The 23,146-nt window shown below is 41.1% G+C and overlaps 1 protein-coding gene across 5 annotated transcripts in view; it reads right to left on the bottom strand.

The window, feature by feature from the left end:
• PAPLN (papilin, proteoglycan like sulfated glycoprotein) overlaps nt 1-23,146 on the bottom strand; it is a 57,000-nt gene that overhangs the window by 28,103 nt on the left and 5,751 nt on the right. For all 5 annotated transcript variants that reach the window (XR_003538010.1, XM_027707130.1, XM_027707145.1 and 2 more), the window contains 4 exons: nt 12,884-12,946; nt 2,507-2,622; nt 927-987; nt 567-669 (listed from right to left, as the gene is read on the bottom strand). Coding sequence is in view for 4 of the 5 variants with exons in the window: in XM_027707130.1 (XP_027562931.1) it covers nt 567-669; nt 927-987; nt 2,507-2,622; nt 12,884-12,946 (343 nt within the window). In the remaining variant the exon portion in view is untranslated. The remainder of the gene's footprint in view (nt 1-566; nt 670-926; nt 988-2,506; nt 2,623-12,883; nt 12,947-23,146) is intronic.

Raw genomic sequence — 23,146 nt, forward strand, 5'->3', positions numbered from 1 at the left:
AGCTTAACAACCAACAAAACCCCCCTTTAGATCCATCTTAAAATCCCTCATAATTTGTTAACAAACTATGAATGATACCATATCAAAACTCAGAGAAGGACCCCCTGGTTCTCACACCTGCCTTCTGAGTTGGTTCCTCAAGAAAGCAGTTGAAGAAATGTCATATTTTCTGAAGCACTCATTAATTATACGCACTTGTTTCTTCTGTGCCCTACTAATATTTTTTTTGCCAATATTGGAAAATACAGCAGAACTTCTGCTTCTCTAATACTTCAGAACATACTGCAAGCAGTTCCAAATTTCTTTAGCATTCTTCTGAAAGAATGGCTGTTACAAGAGACAAGTATATATTGCTGCAATGCTGCCTCCTGGCCCATGCATCCAGTGTCTTTGTGACAGCAATGCCTTGCTGCTGGCAAAAAGATTTTTTTCCATGCCACCCCCTGCCCCACACTCCAACTAAGAAAGTATCCTGTGAGGACACTACAGTAAAAAACATTACAGTCACTTCAAAACATACTGTTCATAAGTAGGGATGAAATGTAACCCTACATGTTCATCATTACCTCCATAATATGGAAGCCACTTGTACTTCTTTCCTTGGAATTCTGTCCCATCAAACTCAGCACACTGCTCTGCCCGAAAATCCTGGGACCCTTCTGGGCAGCTCTGTTTGGAGGAGAAAATGTATTGGGTCTTTGTAAAAGGAGGAAAATTGAGTGTACAGTAAAAATTTGGGTTTTATTGTTATTCCTCCCATATCAAATCAGGGGCATAATTTCAATATATTTTTGAAGGGGTGCTGCATTCACCAGTGATGCCAGAGAAACAGAAATTAATAATGACACATTATTTCTCAACAAGAATTACATTTTTCTGGGGAAAAGCAGCAACAGGCAAGAAAAAACAAAAACAGAGAACTATACCTGAACATTACATGACCGATAGCTTCGTGTTGGGCCAACACAACTGGAAGGACCTTCTGTCCTGAAAGTCATAAAACTACATTAAGTTCTCTGAAGAATACACAGGTAAAAAGTCATCTCATGGCAGACATTACAAATCACCTTCACATCAAGCATATCACCCTCATAGAGTCTCCTGAAACAGCAAAATAACTAAAATGCAGTTCTGCACCACTAAAACAAGCTGGTATATTCTAGTTCTGTTTGCTGCTATGGTTTGTGTTCTGGCACGAATGAGACACAGACCATGAACAATAGCAGTACAGCTCTTTGGGGTCATGTTTCAACTAAATAATGGAAGCAGAGCTTTTAGTCCATTCTCCACCAGCAAATAGTTGAGGTGTTCATACAAGACAGAGAAACATGTTATGAGCAGCAGGAGGGTAGTGGCCAATTCAGAAGAGGTATGTACATCACCTATCGTGCTTCTTACAGGCAGACTAGGCCCATTAGTAGGAAGAGCTAAACATGCCCATGGAAAGCGTGCAACACCCATATTCCAGTCAAATGACTCTGGCTGAGAAATATGGAGAGTAACAATTGTGGAGGAAATTGATCTGAAAAGTCAACCAGTGTCTAATACCTCAACATTCCTAAAATGGAGAGACAGGTCTCCAGGGATTCTGGCAGGTGTATACCATAATGGGCCGCTTTCAAAAGAGATCCTTCTTTATTCTGTGTGGGAAGCAGCAGCTCTTCACAAATCTGGATTCTTCTATTACAAAACCCCCCCTCTCATTACTCTAAACACAGAGAGGCTGGTTTTTAAGATATTATTGAGAGTCTGGCTTTTTTTCCCCTCCTTTTCTTTGTTTTCATCCACAACAGGATCTCTAAGGCGCATCATTCCCAAGAGGTGCAGTACCAGTCACCATCCTCATTAGAATGCAGCTAAGCCAGCTGCAAGTGAGGTGGCACAGTGCTAACACTTCTTGAGCCAACTCTGCTCTTCCTTTCCTCTGGGGCAACTTACCTTCCTGGGATTTACGAGCCTGAGAAAATCCTGGCACAGTCACCAGCTCTCAGGAGAGGAACCAACTTGCTCTGGACTGTTCTCCATCCCCCCCAGGGCTTGCCACACTAGACCTCAGTGAACAGTTGCTGCCATGCCAATCACCTGATTGCACAGCCTTGGATCAACAGAGAAACTGCTGTGCTCTATCAGAGGATCCAAAGCAAGGATGTGTTGAAGAGGGCACTATTCAAAAAAGTAGTTATAAGACTGAAAGTGAGGTTCACCTCAAAGGGGTCTCATTCCCCTGGGTCATTTTTGTTCTGGATGTATATTAGAACATAACTGCAGGAGCTCAGTAACAGAAAAACACATTTAAAGATTCAAAAAAAGGAGGTTAGTGTAGCAGTAAACCTGCATTATATGGGAAAACTGTGGTCCAGGACCCTGAAGAAACCCCTGGAGCTGGAGTAACCCCTTCCCTATCCACCTCAAGCCGTCGGAAATGGTTCCTCAGATGGAAATGGAACTAGGACTGGTGCTGCCCCACATCATGGGAGGGGAGAGAGATCCAGAGGTTAGCCCTCACCTTTGGGAATAGCAGCGCCGCTGCCGAAAGCTGACTCCACTGCCACAGCTCCGGCTGCACTTGCTCCATTCACCCCAGCTCCCCCAGACATCAACCTGCCGTTTCATACGGTGGCCCTGTAAATAAAAAACCCACAGACATATCAGACAGGCCTGGCAACACAGGAAAAAACCCAAATGGAAATGAGACAGAACCTATGTGTTCTCTTGCAAAAAAGGCTGTCCTGCTGTGCTGTATTCCTAGTATGAGAAGTGGCACAGAATAATAAATCAGAAATATCAGGCCTCAAATCTCTAGGAGTATTAGCTTCCTGAAGACGTATAGCACATCCAGCTTTTTAATCTCCCTTAACTGCTACTCTTTGTCTATTCATAGAATCTCAGCAGTTTTGAATAACCATCTAAAAGAGGATAACATCTTCCTCTCAGCAAGGCAGCAAAGGCAAATCATTACTTCAGGGACTATGAGCACCGTCACTGCACACCAGATCAATAGAGCCACTTAATCCCAAATCCTTGGCTCCAAGCCCAATACTTAGGAGAAATAAAAGCAGAAAGGAAAGCCCTGGAACACTTTTTACTGCAACAAAATTCCATACATGGACCTTTTTTCCCCTTACCCAACTGTGTCCATTGATGATGTCAAGGCCACCATTAGCTACAGCCTTAATTAATTTTGTATGTAGAAAGTCTGAATGGATACTGACATTAAGAGAAATAACCACAACAATATAGACAAGAAGTTACAAGTGCAATGCAACCAACCAAAACACAAAATATCATATTTTCAGGAAAAAAAGGCTTACTGCAGTTCATGGGATCTACATACATCAGGACATGGGTGGTTAGTGGGAAGAATGGCAATATCCTGAAGAAAAAAAGAATGTTTGCAAGATGCAGCAGGCAGAGAAACAAAAGGTAAAAAATTATTGTGAGGTAATATAATTCACTTCCATACACACTGTATCCCACCAAATTTACATAACCCCCTGGTCTAGGTCCCAGTCCATCCCCTAGTTTCACACAGTCCCTGTTGACTTGAACACAGCACCCCACGCTCCCATACTCTACATTTCTCTGCTTGTGCCCTGTGTCCATTCCTTCCCGTTGTCCCCCTGGTACCCTCACGTAAGCTATTTTCTGATGATCACCCCAGCTAGTAAGTGCCATCATAAGGGTTTTCTGCAGGAGCGAAGGAATATCCCAGAAGTGGAGATTTCACCATGGCAGGAATATGAACCCTGATCAGCAAGTGATTTCCACCCACGCAGGTCACTTTCCATGGTCTACAGAAAAGGATGGCACTGAGGAGAAAGCTCCTCAATTTAACAGCATAATTTTCACTTCTGTTAACTGATAACTGCTTTTACACAAGACATCCAAGTCTCTGCTGGATAGGAGCTAGTCTAATAAATCATCCAGTGAATGCAACTCAGGCGAGATGCATGGGTTAATCCTCCCTTGTCATTTGGACAGGTTTAATGGTTTTCTACACACACTCGCTGCCTGACTGTATTTCCAAATTACAGTCTTGTTTCTTTCCTTCACCCTCTTTTAAAGAATAATTCCCTGCTACTGGCAGAGTAATAGGCAGAGATATTAGCCAATCATATCTATGCATTTACCATTAAATTACCTACAGTTATCTAGCTGCAGAGTCACCCCAAATTATTATCTACATTGCTCTAATGTGAAACACTTTCTTCCTAGCCCATGCTATCTAATTTACTTCACACAAGTTCTGTGCAATTCCTTCTAATACCTCTGGTTCAGACTAAGTCTGTTTGCCTTCACCACTCGCTCAATGGCACTACCCAGGTTACAGCCACTTCTACATACCTTCTCTTGGCCAAGTCAACATCTCCCTGACCTCATGCCAAACCCCTTTTCCATTCTTTCATTCCAGATATTGAGTTCAGTATTTGTCTTTTGCATTCTCATTTGCCTTTCTGGGAGTAATCCCAACAATAGAGTTTCAACTTTCAGCAAGGCATTTTATTTTCCCAAGTTTTTCTTTCAGACATCTAATTTCTCCCTCTGTAAGCCCTCCTCTTTTACTCTCAAAAGAATAAAATATGCTACCTCTGCACTTTTTTCTCTACAATCTTATTCTTCTGTATCAACTGACTGATTTAGGAACTGTATTATCTCACCTTGGAAACAAGGGACCTTTCAGTCAGCATAAGGGAGAAGGAAACATGTAGATAAAAATCCAAAGGAAGAGCATTTGAAAGTCAGATTACTGGAAGGCAATTAGAATAGAAAGCCCTTCCTTGATACACACACACGTGTGCACACACACACACTCCCCTCCGATAAATATTCCAACATCCCTCCTACAGAACTAGCATTCTTTATTCCTTTTGTAGAGAGGAAAATCTGCAGGGACTGTTTGTTGTAAGGCTTAATCATCTGCAGACTGCAGGAACAGTAATTTTTCTCAATATCACTCCATTTACATACACCCCAAAAGGAGCATCAGCCCAAAGAATCCTCCCAAAGCTGTAGAGTGTTAGAGAAACATTTTAATAGGGGCCCAACTCCCATATTTGGAAATCTGTGCACAGTATTCATTACTTCAGTAACTGCACACATGTATACAGGCAACTATAAAGCTACATATTCATAATAAATAATAAATATATTACATAGTCTGATAACAGTATGTTTTTAGATGCTGTCAGATAGTTTCTGTTCCAAAAGCCTTCTTTTGCTCTCTTCAGACTCTGAAATGTTTTTATCTGTTGTCAGCCAGGACAACTAAATTCCATTCCCTCCTGGATTCCAGAACTAATAACCTATGATCTTTATCACTGTTACAAATTCATTTGGTTCCATTCTTCCCTTGCTTCAGCCTAACATGTGCACAACAATGTAGCTTCTTTATCTGCATTATGAATATATTTTAATGTTTCAAGAAAAGTGAGAAAATGCATATAACTATCTTACTTGATTTCTAAAAACTCCAGGAAGAACTGTCAGTTAATGCCCAACTGCTCTGTCTAGTTTTATTGCCAGTTAAGACACCAGAAATGCATACCTTCTGGGAATATTGATGTTGCCTGTGACCCTGGCACCACATGCTCTCAGTGCTCATTTGCACACAGGCTGCTGCGGTATAAAAGTTTAGAATGCCACTTTTATGAACACTGCATTGGTTTTATCAGTTCCTATGGATGAACTGCTGATGTAGTTGCAGCATCTGCTGTTACCAGGCCAACTATAACTGATATAACCAGCAAGTAAAAAAGCCTCTAGAGTTCCAGACTCCATCTGCAAAGAATTCCAGTATGCATCAGATACAAACAAAAGAATTCTGGAAAAGAGTCCTAGATAGCATATTATATACTACATAATGTTTATTTTTATGTATGAAATATGCACTGGAAGAGAAGTTATGAATGGGACATGACTCAGAAAGACATAAAATGCTGTCAGTATGTAGGAACACTTTAGAAGGGACCCTTGAAAGACTTTTCAGTCAGTCTGATGAGATGAATAGGAAAATATGCATGGGAAGAGGACTGTGCTTCTCAGACAAACACATTGCAGGCATGCAGTGATCCACAAAGTCCATATACTCAAATGGGGACTAGTGATTCAGTGTGAATAATCTCCTAGTGCCTTGCTGCAACTCACATACTACCAAGCTATCAAAGTAAACATCAATTTAGAGTCACAAGTGAACAGTGACGTTTTGCAGTCACATGTCCAAACAACCTACATTCCAGTCAAGTGCTTACCCCTAGTATTTCCCTTACTCCTTGGATATCTTTAAGAGCCTAGAGATAATCAACCTGAACTGCTTCGTGAGTTTTTTTGTGTCATTGCTCAAAGCACATGGTTACTGATAATCACGCTATGCCCCAGAGATTTTGGACAAGGCTAGTGTTTGCTTTTAGCCCAGCAGGTTGCATAGCTTTGGTCCATTGAGCTGCAACTGAAGCATCATTTTGGACACTGAAAAGTTGTTACTGTGACTTCTGGGGCTGCTTCACAGTTACTAGATTCCATTCAGACCAGATATAAATCTGTGCTGACAGTGAGAACATGGTGGGGAGTCTTTGATGTTGGAGGTTGATGACAAGGCCCTGTACAACTGTTACCCACTGAAAACTGATATTGCTCATAATGAAAAAAATGAGTAATGTGGTGTTACTCATGTTATGTTATGCAGTGTTTCTGTGGCTTAAAACTACATTCAAAATCAGACTCACTCTCTCTTTAACCTTTCTTAGTATTTCTGAAATAACACTGCATCCTTTTATTTTCAAAATATCTACTTTCTGGGGTTTATAGTTTTTGAAATAAAATTAATGTTTATTTTGACACACCCTGAACTGTAGCCTCATTTATGAAACATGAAAGAAGGATAAAAACCAAAGACTTTACAAAAGAAAATTATCACCACAATAATTTCTGTAATGGTTTAATTGCTGAAGTCTTGGCAATTAAGAAGTCTCCAGTGAAAAAATACAGCTTTGTTAAGTTTGAATAGTAATTGCTTAGAGAAAAGTTAATTGTTTAGAGAAAAGTTAATAAGGGAAGGGGAGAAAGAAAGTATCCAGGTGCCCCAAGGGCTGACTGCTCCCTGTGGGCTGGGGACCAGTAGCAGGAGGCTGTCCTGGAGCAGCAGGGCAAGCCAGGGCACAGACCCAGCCCTGGGAATTTGGCACCTCCAGCCAAAGACAGGCTGGACATGGTACTGCAGGTGAGCCTAGCTTATCAGGGTCCACGGCTGGGCAAGGAAGGGTTGTGCAGATGTAGCATCAGGATGATGCAGGATGCAGCACCAGGATGATGCAGGATGCATCATCAGTACAGCATCACTGGGGTAGGAACTAACAGTCCCTGGAACCTACAGTGGGGTCCTGGGCAGTCGGCAGGGTGAGGGGAGTCCGGTCAGTGCCAGTAAAGCCTAGTAGTGCTCTCAGGACCCTAACAAAAACAACCCACAATCCTTAGACCATGTGGTCTTCAGGAGGTCAATCGTTTCCTTCTCCTTTCTATATCCAAAAGACCTACCTGGTACTACAGTGATGACCATTGATAATATTTTCATATAGCTAAGCTCTGCATGACATGTGGCATTTCACACTCAAACATAATTGAAAGGGAGCTGAAAACATTCAGTATATCTTACACGTTTATAATTTAGATACATGCTACTGTTCCAATAGATGCTTTTTCGAGATGCATTTTCAAGAAAATCCATCTACAAGAAGCTAGGATATTAGCCAAAAATGCAACCAAAAATAAGCTAATTAATCCAAACCACATCAGCAAGGCATTTTTTATAATTCTGTCTTAACCACTGATCTTGGCTCAAACACAGCAGGCTTGCAAAGAGCTTTGAAGGTGAATAATGCCAAGTACCACTTTTATGAATAATGAATAAATAATGAAAGAATTGTATTTGAGAAAAACTAGAAAAACAGGAATGAAAGTGAACAAGATGGTGACAGCAGGAAGCTAAATACAAAATGGTACAGAAGAAGAATCTCATTAAGACATGCTGCTTTACAAAAAAGAGGAAAAATCCAGGTTTCATTAGCTTTAATGGCTTGTGGTTTACACTTGCGTATGTCTCCTTTCATTCCTCTCTACCACGCTAGTCACAGCTTGTTAGCATATCCTGTCAAATCCACTAAAATCCAGCAGTTCCCTGGCACCTTCATTTTCTCAAAACACTTGAGATTGTCCCTACATGATTGTATCCACTCCCTCATGATTCCCAGGTCTCTTCCATGTTCCTTTTGTTCACCTCTCCAACAACCCTCACTCCGCTACCTCTCTCTGGTCTGTCCTACCATCCACTGACTTCCTGTCAGCTGGGCAGGATACGTTGTGTGCCTCGCCCACTGCACAACTAGGTACATGCTGCCCCATGGGACTATGCTGGCTTGCTGGTTAGTGGGCAGAGCAGATGCTAGTTACTTTTCAGAAATGGAAAGACTCCCAGAAACTCTGGGTGGCCTAGAGATGACTAGAGTATTTAAAGAACTCTCTAAAACGATAATGCCATTGCTGAGAAGTAAAACTAATTCTTGGAATCCTTGTGGAAGAAACGGAGGACAGTCAGAAAACTCTACAAAGAGGACGATTGTGAGGAAACTTTATGACCCCAAATTTATTTGGAAAAGTGGACAATACACACAGTATGAAGTCACCACAAGTTGTTTATCCAAGGGGCCTAACAGGAACTCAAGGTTGAAATGGATAAACTGTTGCATACTAGCAGACAACTGTCTCAGCTAAAACCACTTCAGCATCTGACTATTGGAAAGCGCAAAATCTGGCACCAGTTTGCAAAAGGATCCCAGGGGAACTCTACACTCACATAGTATAAAACTGATGTCAACCGATAAATTAATAGAAATTATAACAAAGAACAGAATGAGCAGGCACCTGTATAAATACAGGATGTTTCAGGAAAAAAAGCCAATAAGGCTTTTTTAAAGGCTAATCCTTCTAAGGTTATTGCAGTTTTTTGAGAGATTCACAAACATGTCAACAAGGGTAACCTGTCAGATACACTCATATTTCAAAAAAAATCCTTCACCTAAAGCTCTGAAGGAAGTTAAGCAGCCAGAGGACAGTCCTTCAGCGGATGATGAGCAGGTCACCCACAGACAAAGGCAGGAGTGAAATCTCCATCTACTGCAAGAATTGACATTAGCAGCAGAATTCCATAAAGAACCGGAACTGCTCAACACATTTATTACTTAGTTTTTTATTAGTTATATGTTTATTATCAATCATGCAAAAACCACAGAAGTAGTGAAGGCAGCTGATAAGGGTAAATCAGGGTAATAAAGGACAACAGAGAACCAGAGACATACTGCAAAGAATTATGGAAAGACATTATAGTATAAGTGACTTGTCACTAAAATGACAGCGGAGATTTCATGTAGGCAACTTAAGTGATGCACATGAGAAAACACAAGTCCTATCCTAACAAATAAAATTATTACATATGAATTGATCTTTAGCCCTCAAGAGCAGGATCTTGGTGTTATGATAGAAATGCTGTGTTGCTAGAACTCTACATGGCTTCTAAGAGACGTTGACTAAATTCAGGGAAGAGAAATAGAGACATCTCTAGCTCAAAGGGTCCATACACTGGAAATGTATTGGGAGAAATTGTACTTGCCAATCTTTTAATAGTTTTTTCTAGATGTACGTTTGTGACATAGCTGGAGACAGGATATAGGCAAAATGAACTGGTCCTACCCAGTACACTTATTCTTGTGCATGTTTTCTACCTTTCACTCCATAAGAATACTAGTAAAATCTCCTTCTCTTTCTCACTCCTCAAAGTAATTTTTACTATTTCTGTATTACCTTAACTTTGAGGTCCTTGTGCACCTTCTGCCCTTTCTGTCAAATCTGGTTAAGGCATTTAGAAGTTTATTCAATACATTAACACTGTTTAAACAATAATAATGCTAATTTCTTTAGAATAAATTAAAACCAGCATTTTAACCTAGAACTGCAGATACATAGAAAACAATGGTGTTCAGATGAAATGCATCTGAACATGCTGTCAGCCAAGCCTCAGGCCAGCCTTCACTTTAAGCACACCTGCAGTACAATCTAGGAGCAAATGTAAGTATTGGACATAATCTAATGATCAGCTAATGCCTAAAGATCATAAAAGATGAAACAAAACTCTTCCTCAGACAAGCAGCTTTCCCTTGAATTTGTCCCATGGTAGGGGCAGATACGACATTTCTCATCTGGAAAGAAGGACTTCCAGATGCAAAAATTTGCACCACCAAGCATACAATACATACACTCCTCCTGCTCACCCAGCTGCAGTTTCTAGTGCTACTTCAACACAAACAATAAAGGAGCTACAAGTAATGGGTGACCTCCCTTTCCAGATCCTTCAAAGCCTGGTGAAAAGGAACACACACCACAGGTACTGTATGGCAAGCCTCTCTCCATATTCTAGCATGAAAGAAGGATTGAAAAGTACAATGGGTCCCACCAAGGATGGAGCACTGGGCAGGAAGCTTCCTACAGTGAGTGGCTTTGACAAGCAGGAGTCCCTCTCTTTCTGCTTAACACTGCCTGCCATGTCTGGCAGACAAACCACCACACTCACTGCAAGCAGAGAGAAGATGTCATTTCTGCCCTTATTCTGCTTGCTGCTTTCCCTAGCCTAACAATAAAGTAAAAACAAGTTCAGCTACTCCCTTCCAAAACCAGATGAAAATCACTAGGCATCAATCTATATCCTTTAATCACATGCAGATCTGTAGACCCACTTCCCTACTCTTGTATAAGCCTGCAGTTCACACATTTATAGCTGTACTCCCTTTTGCACTATAAGTCTCTCTGCATGCAAGTTCATTCTCTCCTACACCCGGGTCAAAGAAAAGGTGTCCAAGAAGCAATCACTGTGTGCATCAGTAGACAGAAGGGATCTAAGAGGCAAGCAATTAATTCTGGAATAAAAGCCACACATGCTGATTTTAGTTCTACCACTACCATCCTGTTCTTCCTGGGGTATACACGATTCACTGTATAGCTGGAGGTGATCCTTTCTACCAATGTGCTGCTATACTGGCAGCTCATTTGACACGAAAATCAGAACAATTGCTGCTGTCTTAGCTGCAAGGCTGCTCTAGATCTAATATCTAATAAAGAGGCAGAGCCTCAACTTCTTAGATATGTGCTACTATAAAGTAAATGAAGTGTTTCTCCTTCCGTGTGGAGAAATGCACCATGTCATTGACAATCTCTTATACTTCTGCCATTGGGAATTACAAAAGAACAGCATAGGGAAGGCAGCTTTTCAATGCTATGCAATATGGATTAAAGTTATTTTTAAAAAAACCTGCCGCCTCAGGTAAAGTCCTAAAGGAGTGGAGAAGGATCTAGAAGAGCAATCAGTTCTCCAGCTTATGTCCCCACCATGCAGTATTCCTTACCTCAGTTTTCAAACTCACCCTCTGCTTCCCTTCCTTTCTCTAACCATTTGCATTTATAGCAGCAGAGCTACCACTCCTCTTCTGCAGCAGTTAGATAAGTGCAGACACTGCTTTTTCAGAGCTGTCCCGGCTGCGAGTGTTCAGGCATCTCCACTACTCTTTGGGTGCTTAGCCTGATCTAGCACAGAATTGAGTTGCCATTGCTACAATCAGTCCTGCCAGCTCCACCCTGTGGAAGCCGACCATCTCTTGCTATGGTTCAGCCTGCTTGCATTAGCATCTGGTAAGGAATGGTCCATATCAAACAAATGCCATTTCTCTCTTCCCTACTAGAAACAAAATGGAGAATTACCACAGCAGAGTGCCTCAGGGCTGATGGATCTTCTTCTTTCCTCATGACTTGGACAGATCCAGCATGTCAAGGAAACTGAAGTTTAGTGATGACTAAGCAAAAGCTTCTCCCTTCATTCAGCAAGACTTCAAGAATGCTATTGATGGCAGGCTATTGATGGGATAGAGTCTAATGTTACAGAGAAATGTAAGCCTTCACAGTTGCAGCGTGTTTCAGTCATATCCCTTCCAAAAAATCACCAGGTTGGAGATAAGCAGGTGAAGAGATGAACTGAATATAATGTATTCCATTCTGGTTCTTTAAACATACAGTATGGTCTTCTACTAGATCTTAGATAGCAAGAGCTCATTTAAGCATATTTCTATCTGTAAGACAGAAAATATGACAACTAACAAACTCTGCCCGATTTCTGGTCTCTCATCCCTGATCTTCAAAGGTGGCCTAGAAAGCAAAACACTTATTCCAGGTGATAATTGCATCTTTTCTTTTTCCTCCCATCTCTGCTCCTTTACACCTAACAAACATATAACTTCTTCCTTTGCTAACACTTCCACTCTACTCAGCAGGCCATCTTTTACCTTCCATGTCCAACTCACTAATAAAGTTGGACTTAAACTCAGAGAAACTGTTCTCAGAAAGATCCTACGTCTCTCTCAGAAAGGAAGAGGGATCCTGGTTCTTAACAGCTGCATTCTTTTTCTGATAATATCGAGTTGGCATAACATAAAGATTACCTCTCCCAGTAAAGCTAAATCACATGGCTGAGAATTCTAAGATCAAAGAAAAGAGTAAACGAGCTAACCAAAAATTAATTCTCTTTACTTCAAGTGACAATTCTTTCTAGCTTTGAAGCAGGAGACAGCAATTACTGCTTTGCAGATAACATCCCTAGAGCCAAACGGACTACCAGAATTCTGTTATTTAATCACCACGTTAGATTTTTATGATGTACCACAACAGGACTGAGGACTTGAACCCATCAGCTCTTTCAGAAAATACTTTCTACAAAATACTTGAGTTACAAATACTGACAGTTCTTAAGAGAAGTATCTTTCATATCTTGTGACAGTGTATAGAATTTACTTACTGAAAATACAGAAGGTGGCACCACTGTTAGCATGAGCAGAAGGAACAAGTTCTTCATCTCTGCCTGTGGGAACAGAAAGATTACTGATTAGAATTGCTTGCTTCTTTGCTGCTTGTTTGGTGGAAGAACTACAATACCACACACTAAAAACAGAGGTGGAACTAAAACGAAGGTGAGAGAAGAAAAGCAGTTTTATCACTACACTCCCTGGACAGATGAAGGCAATTGCAAAGACTGAAATTACCCTGTACAGAAAGCCGGAATGTAATTACTGAGTGTAAATATTTCCCTGAACTTTCCTCTGATATTATGAGAACATCATCCCCAGGCACAGTGGAAGGTGCATGCTGTTGCATGTCTGCCCTCCCACCCATTTACATATACGCATGATAAAATACTTGAAGATTGCAATTACTTCCACCAAACCAAGGTAAGAAATTCCACAGTTAACATTTCTGTATCCTTTAGTCATCTTGCGTGGACTGGTGAAGATTCACGTCTGTCTTTGTGTGGTCTCATTTGTTTAAAATCCTACAGTTCATCATGGACAGCTATAGCTACATTCAACAATGAGTAGTTATATCCCTTCTGCAGAGCTAGAAAGGAGATCGGGTCACACAGATTGGTATGGCAGCATACAACAGTTCCTAAATTTGGGTCATTATGCATGTTTGTGATCACAATACCTCACTGGTACATTGCCTGTTGCTATTTAATCCTTCCTCTTTTGAGTTGCAGCCCACAACAACCACCACTCACCAGCATTCACAGCTGTGACCATGGACACTTCAGCCACTAGAGACTGACTTTCTCATTATCATTTTCTCATGACCTCATGACAAGTTGATTAAACCCAGAAAAAAAAAAAGAGACAGACTTGATATTCCTAGTATAGTTTTATCTAGTTTGGGCTTCTTTCTAACTTGGGAAAGGAAAGGTAAAAGGACAGAAGGATAAATTTTCCTTTCACTATGCATGAAAGAATCAAGGAAGAAATGCTTCTCTCATTAGTCCTTGTAACAACATCTATTTTAATATTAAAACTTCACATATAGCTCCTTTAGCCTAGCCTATTAAATCCAGCTAAAATACAGAACATGCATCACTATTAACAGTGATAACATTTATATAAAATCACTGTTGCAAGAGAATATCAAATCAGAACCAAGAAATATCCAAAATGAAACCTACTTGATCTAGTATTTGCGCATTTCAGGTTATTTTATCATGGGCAACCATTTTTCTCCTAGTCCTAGGTCTCACTGAATCACAGCTCATTACAACTCTCCAAGTCCATATATATAATGGATTTTGACATTTCCAACATTACCTGTTCTGGGGATAAAAAAGCACGTTCTTAAATGTTTTTCTCTTTCATATGTAAAAGCTACTAACTTCTGAAAAATCCAGTTGCACCAAATTCTGTGTGCAAAATAGCAATGAACAGGGAAACTGTAACTGGAAAAACAAGCACTGGTAAACGTCTCTCTCTAACTACTGAATGCCAAACATAAGATTCATAAGAAAATGGAGCTATAGGAGCTTTTCATATGAATAGACTTTCATTAATTTTGGATTAGTCATTCTTAAGAAACGGAGGGAAGACTATGTACACCCTATTACCCACACATGCTACTACTACTCTTCCCATTCAGGTAAAGGAAGAAACAACCCAGAGATACCTCCAGAAGAGGTCAAGTACACTCTCTGTGTACTTGTGTACAACCAAAACATAGGCTAGATCTGTGTCGAAACCCTATCCAACTGCAAATCCTTTCCCAGTGGAAGGACAGGCAAGAGGAGATCCTTTTACTACAAGTTCCATGCACACAAACAGCAAAGCTCTCCTGAAGTAGTTCATACCACTAGCAAAGGGCACTGTGAAAGCAGCCTCTTCCTTGAATCATCTTGATATCAGAGGTAAGTATTTGAGATCACCTCCTCTTCCTACTACTCAGCAGAAAAAAAAATCTCTTCCCCATCATTCCTCTCTCACCTATGCCATTCCAGGCACCACTCAGGATTTTGGAGATGGCCTTGAAAATCAAATGCTTGTTCTGTCGCTAATGGACTGCCCACTCAGCCCTTTCTAACATCTGAGCCAAGAAGCAGACAGGGAGCTGGGACCAAACCACGTGAGGCTCCTGGAGCAGAGGCTAGAGGAGTGGCTCATCAGGGCTAGCAGTGTTCCCACTCCCCAAGCAATTAGTATCTTGGATGTTTTTAGTCAGATAGGATAAAAAGAGTCTCTGAGGAGACAACTAGAGTCAGAACCCAATGTATGGGGCAATCCCAGGCATCAAAGCAGCAAGAGGTTACAGCTCTGGTGCTTGCTTGTATTTTTGTGTCATTGCACTTGTATCATAATTGCTATCATATGTCTCAAATTTGGCATTAAAAAGTTTAGACCATCCAGCCCTAATAAATTAGTCAACAGATTCCAGGAAGGATTGTCAGAAGGAAGAACAGGGCTGTCTGTATCCTATTAAATCTCTAATTGTAAAACAAATCTTGTATTTGATTATGTGAGCTTCAATAAACTTGTTATTTTAAAAGCTTCCTCAGATACAGAATTCAGCATTTATCCCTTTCACCTTAGTTTCAACCACAACAGATGGAACTGGGGAATCTGTCCAAAAGCTTAAAAAAACCCTCAAGTTCTGTTTCTGGATTTGATGGCTCTAACTCCTTGTAAAACCTGGGGTACAGCAGCATATGTTTATTCTGATTGTTTGCCATTCTTCTCACTGAAGGCTGAGTACGTGGGGGAAGGAATGAAAATGACAGTGTCTTGCAGTGCTTCCACTTGTAACAACAGCAACTGCTGTTCTCTGTGCCTCCTGCCCTTCTCCGATTTTCTTCAACCCTTCCCAGCTCCCTTTTCTCACTGTGTGCTAGAACAGCACCTCCACCCCTCCTCCACCCATAAACAGCAGCAGGGCCTGAGGGGAAATGGTGACTTTATGTGTAAGATATGGAACAGCTGCTGAAAAGCTCACAGAGGGATTTCTGCCATAGTACTAAAATATGAAGTTATCTCAGGGAGAGGATTTACAATCCAAGAATAAGTTCACAACAAGTAAGGAACCACCAGAATCTTCAACCAGAACTAGACGTGTATGCAGCTGAAAGCTCTGCCCCATACACCAGAAAAGATTCAAATTGTCTATCCAACCACAATCTGGCATTAACTGCTCAGGTTAGATGAATAAAAAGGTTGAAGTGGTGACTAGTCCCAGCCATCTGTAAGCTTGGTCAAAAAGAATCCGCTTTGCAGTTCAGCTCTGGACTGTTTTCTGTAAGAGGTGCTGACCCAAGCTCCTCCAAACACTGGGGAAGTTCAAACTCAAATCTAATTTTAGCAGCTCAGGAACCTTACTTCTATTCCAAAACAGGTGGGTGAGAGGGCTATGGAGGAGATGGCTGCAATTTTGTAACTCTGGACAGAACACAAGAACTCCACTACAACTGGAAACTGGGTACCCATATTTCAGGGCTTAACACTGAACCCACTTAGGAAAGAATCTTTTGCCTTAACAAACAGAAATTCTAGAAAAGACAGATAGGCAGACTTGGAGACTTCTCTACAGTGGAGCCAGCAGTGAACTGCTGTAAAACTATCCAGGCCCAGGCAGGCTTAGCAAGATCAATCAAATCTTCATTAAGACCAGGAGTATGTTTCAGAATCAAGGACAGTTTTAATGACTCCCATATTTACTTTATGTGTGTAAATCCTGCCTTCCAATACACAAATAAGATTGCTTACTTAAACTTGGCCACTTTTCCAAATAACCTCTTAACATCCATGTTCCTAGGGAAACAAGACCTATTTTGCCTGTACATATATGTAAAGATAACATTGAATCACCTAGCTAATTTCAGGGTCTCAAAAGCAATAAAATTACATTTTGAGGGAAAAGATACTAGGCCAGGATGAAGAGAAGTGTTGGACTTTTAATCCATTTAGATGACAACTTTTTCTTTTCAATAGGAAGGAAATTCAGACTTGAAAGAAATGTCATGAATAATTCAGCCTTGCATAAACAAGAACCTAAGCTGGTTGGGCACTACAGAATCAGATCATAAAGTCAGAATAAAACAGGTTTCATAAGCTCCACTGCTCACAGATTTATCAGTTTTTCTCTATTCTTTTTGAAAATAATTGGACAGTCGGTGTTACATGGTTCTTCTCTGTTTAGCACATAAGACAGACCAGCCTTCTTTGGCCTGTGAATCACATTTCTAAATCATCTTTGGCCACAGATACATATCACATATGTGGCCCAGGGACTGCTCTAGGAGTGGTTCATAGGCAGAAGGTAAAAAGACCCCTTCAGGGTTCCCTAGACAAGACTTATCTGGACATGCAGGCAAGTAGCAAAGCCATCCAGCATTACTGACTTCGGCAGGTCTTTATAGCTCATTTAATCTCCCAGATGGGGATTTGAATTACCCAACATGGATCTATTATTCCCATCTGAGGTAGCCCTGACACAGAAGCTGTCTTTGCATGGCTTGTGAGGTACAGATTGACCACCCTGGCAATAAATCTTTGCCTGTTGCAATATCAACAGAGTTTAGCACATCCAGCACTAAAGAAGTTGCCTCAGTGATCCCACTACTCACGCCTTTTCAGAATTCTCTCACCTTTCCTCCACTCCCCTTTAACACATGAGATCTCATTTTGATGTTTTATGTTTAGAGATTTGGTTGACAGTGGTGGGAAGTCAGAAAGGATGATATGTTGCCCAGTTACTGACATGAATTTTTTCAGTCATTGACTCAGAGCAAAGTATTTGAGCTTTTGGACTCACTACATTTCCTGAAGACATTATGATTTTTGCTTTGCTCTAAAAATCTTCCAGGATATCTTGGTTCCAGCTTGCTTTTGTTTGCTGGACAACTGAGAAGGACCTTTAAGTTTTTGCTGGAAGAATTAAAAAAGGGAAAATAAACACATACTGCAAGAAGGTAAGATGAAGGTGGGGAGAGAAAGGGGTTCCATGAAGCAGGGATGAAGGATAGGGAAAAACTTCCATTTACTTAGGCTGTGTGCTGAGTTGGGAGAGCATGAAGACCACATCACACAGCCCAGAGGAACCAGGAAACCAATCATCACTTTAGGCAGAGGATATCACATTGAAGATACTTCTTAACACACCTGTTTTCTTCCCCGACTACAGTAAGCCATTCTTTTTTAAAAAAAATTCCCAAAGAAAATCCTGGGCCTGGTGTCCTTTGGCTTAGGGCAGATAAGTCAATTAATGTGCATGTGCCTGTTAAAGCAGGAGGATGCTGAATTTCCTTTGCCTTGACCATGCGATGAACCACAGTCATAAAGAGCTGTTTGTATACAAAGGAAGGGATAAATGTTTATAAATGAGTTTAAATAAAGACTAGTTGAAAGGGCTTACTGGAAATGGAGAGAAAACCAAAATAAAACAACACAAGTTGTCCGAGTAAAAGTCTTACGGCCATATCTTTACCACTGGTACCCAGATTTAGTAATTAATTCTAAACACATGCTAGGAGTTGAAGAATCCTCATCAAGAAAGCAATCCCACTGAGATATACTTTCAGCTGTGTTATGCATATTATGAAAGATAAACTTTCAGCTGGAATAACTTTAAAATTCACCTTGTTAAATTAAAAAAAAAATACAAAAAATTACTAACAAGTACAGCAGCTGGAGAATTGAGTAGTAGTAACATAGAAGAATCTTCTAGCCTGCTTTATCAGTAGTCTTTCAACTAAGCCTTCAGCCTGATTCCTAACAGGCACATGAATCTGCACCAGGCCATTGCTTCATGTGGCTGACACAAACTGACAGTGTTTTTACAGAGGACTTCTACAGCAATGTCAAGGTCAGCAACACCTGGGGAAGCTATAGCAGCCTGTGACACACAGTTTTAATCTGAATACTGAAATCACGCAGAACAGTAGTTGAAAAATCATCAGTCTCAAGAGCAAGATCAACACACAGAGGTTCTAGTAAGGCCTCACACAATACCCCATCAGTGAGTGTGGAAGAAGCAGACCTACTTTTTTCCTCACTCTCCAAAATCTACAATGAAGTATCTAAGGCTTAAGTCAGTGAAGCAGCATCTTCCAAGTAAATGTGTTCACTATGCCAGCTCTTTACAGGAGCTAATACAGTATTTCATGAGGGCAATTTTCTGTCTACCTATTAATATCAGCTGAGAGTCAATGGCCTCCCACTATTAGGTTTGCAGCAAGAGATTTATTATAAGGAGTAAAGATAGGATTCTGCCTTCTATTTTGGTAGTCTCACAGTTCTTAGCTGTTAATTAAATCTGGGAGCATGTAGGGATAATGACAAACACACAGACTGATTTAGACATTGCAACAAGAAGCCTGCCTATGGAAAATACATGAAAAGGATATAGTCTCCCAAACACTAGCATAATTGAAGAGGAATGGCTAACAATCTTTTACATCTACTACTGTCTTGTCACAGCTTAAGCTTCATTTCTATGAGATATTTACCCTGACCAGAAATATCACCTGACACTGAGCATTGCTGCTGTTTATAAATCATAGAATGGGTTGGGTTGGAAAGGGCCTTAAAGATCGTCCAGTTCAACCCTCCTGCTATGGGCAAGGACAGCTTCCACTAGATTAGGTTGTTCAAAGCACCATCCAACTTGGCCTTGAACACCTCCAGGAATGGGGCATCCACAACTTCTCTGGGCAACGTGTTCCAGTGCCTCGCCACTTTCTGAGTAAAGAATCTCCTCCTAATATCTAATCTAAATCTCCCCTCTTTTAGTCTAGAACCATTGTCCCTTGTCTTATCACTACCCACCCATACAAAAAAATCACCCTCCGTTTTTTTCTAAGGCCCCTTTAAATATCAGTAGGCAGCAATGAGGGCTCCTCACAGCCTTCTCTTCTCAGACTGAACAACCTCAGCTCTCTCAGCCTGTCTTCATAGCAGATGGAAGGCTCCATCCCTCTGATCATCTTTGAGGCCCTCCTCTGGACTCGTTCCAGCAGGTCCACATATATTTCTTATGCTGAGAACCCCAGACCTACATGCAGCACTCTAAGTGGGGTCTCACAAGGGCAGAGCAGAGGGAGAGACACCCATCCCGCAACTTGCTGGCCACACTGCTTTCTATGCAGCCCAGGATGCAGTTGGTTTTCTGGACTGCAAGCACACATTGCTGGTTCATGTCCAGCTCTTCATCCACAAGAACCCCTCAGTCCTTCTCTGCAGGGCTGCTCCCAATGCATCCATCTCTCAGTCTGTACTCAGGTCTGGGATTGCCCCAACCCAGGTGCAGGACCTTACACCTGGACATTGGTGACGTTCCCATGGGCCCACTGCTCAAGCCTGTCCAGGCCCCTCTGGATGATATTCTGTCCTTCTGTTGTGTAAACTGCACTGTTCAGCTTTGTGTCACCTGCAAACTTGCTGAGGGTGCACTTGATCTCACTGTCTATGCCATTGATAAAGATATTAAAGACCACCGGTCCCAAGACAGAGCTTTGAGGACACCACTTGTCCCCAGCTTCCACTTGGACATAGAGCCATTGACCACAACTCTCTGGCTGCATCCACCATCCAATGCCTTATTCACAGAATAGTCCACCCTTCAAAATCACCTCTCTCCAATTTGGAGATAAGGATGTTGTATGGGACTGTGTCAAAAGCCTTACAGAATTCTATGTAGATGACGTTGGTTGGTCTTCCCTTGTCAACTGCTGCAGTGACTCCATCACAGAAGGGCACCAGACTGGTCAGATATGATTTGCCTTAGTGAAGCCATGCTGGCCTGTCTTGGATCACCTCCTTGTCTTGTATGCATCTTAACATTGCTTCCTTGATCTTCCAAGGCACAGAGGGGAGGCTCACAAGTCTTTAGTTTTCTGGGTCTTCCTGTGTCCTCTTTTTAGAAATAGGAGCAATGTTTGCCTTTTTCAAATCACTGGGGAGTTTGCCTAACTGCCATGACTTTTCAAGTATCATGGAGAGTGGCTTGGCAACCACATCCGCCTGGGATGCATCTGCTCAGGCCCCACAGACTTGTGCCTATTTCATCAGGTAGGTCTCAAATCTGCTCTTCACTTACAGTGGGAGGGACTTCAGTCCCTAACACCTGGGCAAGCATGTTAGCCAGCTGAGACTAATCCCTTACAGTTCAAATTTTGAAGTACTCTTTAGGAAAAAAAGGGATTTTAATGCTAGAAAATTGCTTCAAATTTTATTTAACTTCATTCTATCCTAATATAAATATGGCTACTTCTGCACTATGCAATGGGTTAAAAAGCATTGCCTCAAGATGAGATTTTAAAACAATGCAAATTTTTTCTGCGTCTCTTTGCAAGATCTACATCTCTGTTCACCGAGAGGATATTAGTGCTACATTCAACAGTATGCTTGTAGTATTTATACATAGGAACACCTGTATAATAATTTAAATAAATTTGCTTGGGGACTAATAATAGACAGGAAAATATGAGAGTATTTACCCTGAACCTCATGTGGGTTTTGATTGCTGCTGCCTCTACATTTCTGGAACCTAAGTTACTTTTTTAAAGTTAACTCAGTTTTATATATATATATATATATGTGTGTGTATGTAAACATGTCAAACACACCACACTTGTACAGGTACATCTCTTCCCTAAGGAATCACTCTTACTGTTACTGTGATGCAGACATAGCTTCAGTGGCATGAAGCAGGAATTTCCCTAGAGAAGTCTGTGGGCTTGCTTACATTACTGTGCAAGAGAGAGATGACTAACATGAGATGAACTAAAAGAAACAGAAATGAAAGAAAACCCCATAACCTAAACCAGAACTTTAGACTAACAAACTTAGGAGGCAGAATGTGTGCTAGTGGAATTAGGGCTGCTGTCTCCAAGAATACTGGCTCTAGCATCTTTCATCTGTCACTAAAAATTAACTGCATAAAAAATGATCCTAGGAGGGTGCGATCACACTGCACTGCCTGGAGAGCTCTCAAAGGAAGCACATGCTCAATGGTGTGATCACAGCAAAATGACAACAGTCTGATCTAAAAATAAATTGGTTCTTTGCTCTGAAGCTGGTTTCTCCCACAGAAACCAGAATCCAATTACTGCTCCAAGGGCCAGGCAGAGAAACAAACAATCTGTGGATGCCACTTGTTTTCTATACATCATGTCTGCATGTCAAGAAGGTGAGCTTTCCTGTGTGAGGAAGCCTAAACAAATGATTTGATCATAGACTATGCATATGAGTAGAAACCCACTCAAATACTTTAATATAAAAGTCTCTTCTCAAACATGTAGCAACCATTATTATTCATTCTCCAAGACAGGACTGGACCACAACAAATCACAGTTCAGATCCAAGAGTGCTAAAAGATGAGACAGAAACTGTATCCAGCAGAGTATAATTTTGAGAGAAATAAGTTCTTTTAACAAGTCCATCATATTTGGGCATAACTGCAAATGACTGTACTGAATCTGAGCAATCATCTCTCACTGTCTAGGCTCAGCAGCTGTACTAGGTGCACTGAGAGATTTACACCACTTTTGTACAATCCTTCTCACAGACCTAAGAGCAAAGCAATCTATTTCCTCCGGAGTTTACTGAGCACCAATATATCACTGGGAAAACACTTCCCCTTTCATTCAGCTAATGATGAACCTATAACACTAATTGTGAGGACTACTATAATTGCATCCTGTGTATTCTAGGTGCTGTTCTCATACAAAACAGCAGCTCCCATTCTCTTAAAAAAGAGCTATTTTTTTTCTGTGTATTATGAGTCATTAGGTACATACATGAACTAATAAAATGCTTAATGTTTTATTGACAGTTAAAGTCCTCCCTGAACAAAGAGAAAGCCTTCTGGTGCCTACGCCCTACCTGTTCTGAGGCACAGAACAGTATTTTGTCTTCTTTGCATTACATTCAGAAGAAGGGGCCCACAATCAAGATCAGAGGGTTTTTTCCTCCAAGTTTCCTATTTTAACAGAACAAATAGAATAACATTTGTTCCTTTAACTCAAACTCAAGTACTACCAAGAAAACCAGTTGCAGCAACGTAACTCCTTTCCTGCTTCCTAAACCCTTTTAGCAAGTCAGGGCACAGCCATTCCCACAGAGTCCAAGTGAATCTTGGTACCTAATTTCAGAGGCAATTAATCCCTGAAGCAATTAGATCAGGTGAGATCTACCACCATTCTCTTTTACCAAGCTGGTAAGTAGCTGGATCTGAGAGAGCGCCCATCCCAAAGCCAAAGCTA

The sequence above is a fragment of the Neopelma chrysocephalum genome, unplaced genomic scaffold, assembly GCF_003984885.1.
Source record: "Neopelma chrysocephalum unplaced genomic scaffold, ASM398488v2 Primary Assembly neopelma1_24, whole genome shotgun sequence".
NCBI classification, from domain to species: Eukaryota; Metazoa; Chordata; class Aves; order Passeriformes; family Pipridae; genus Neopelma; species Neopelma chrysocephalum.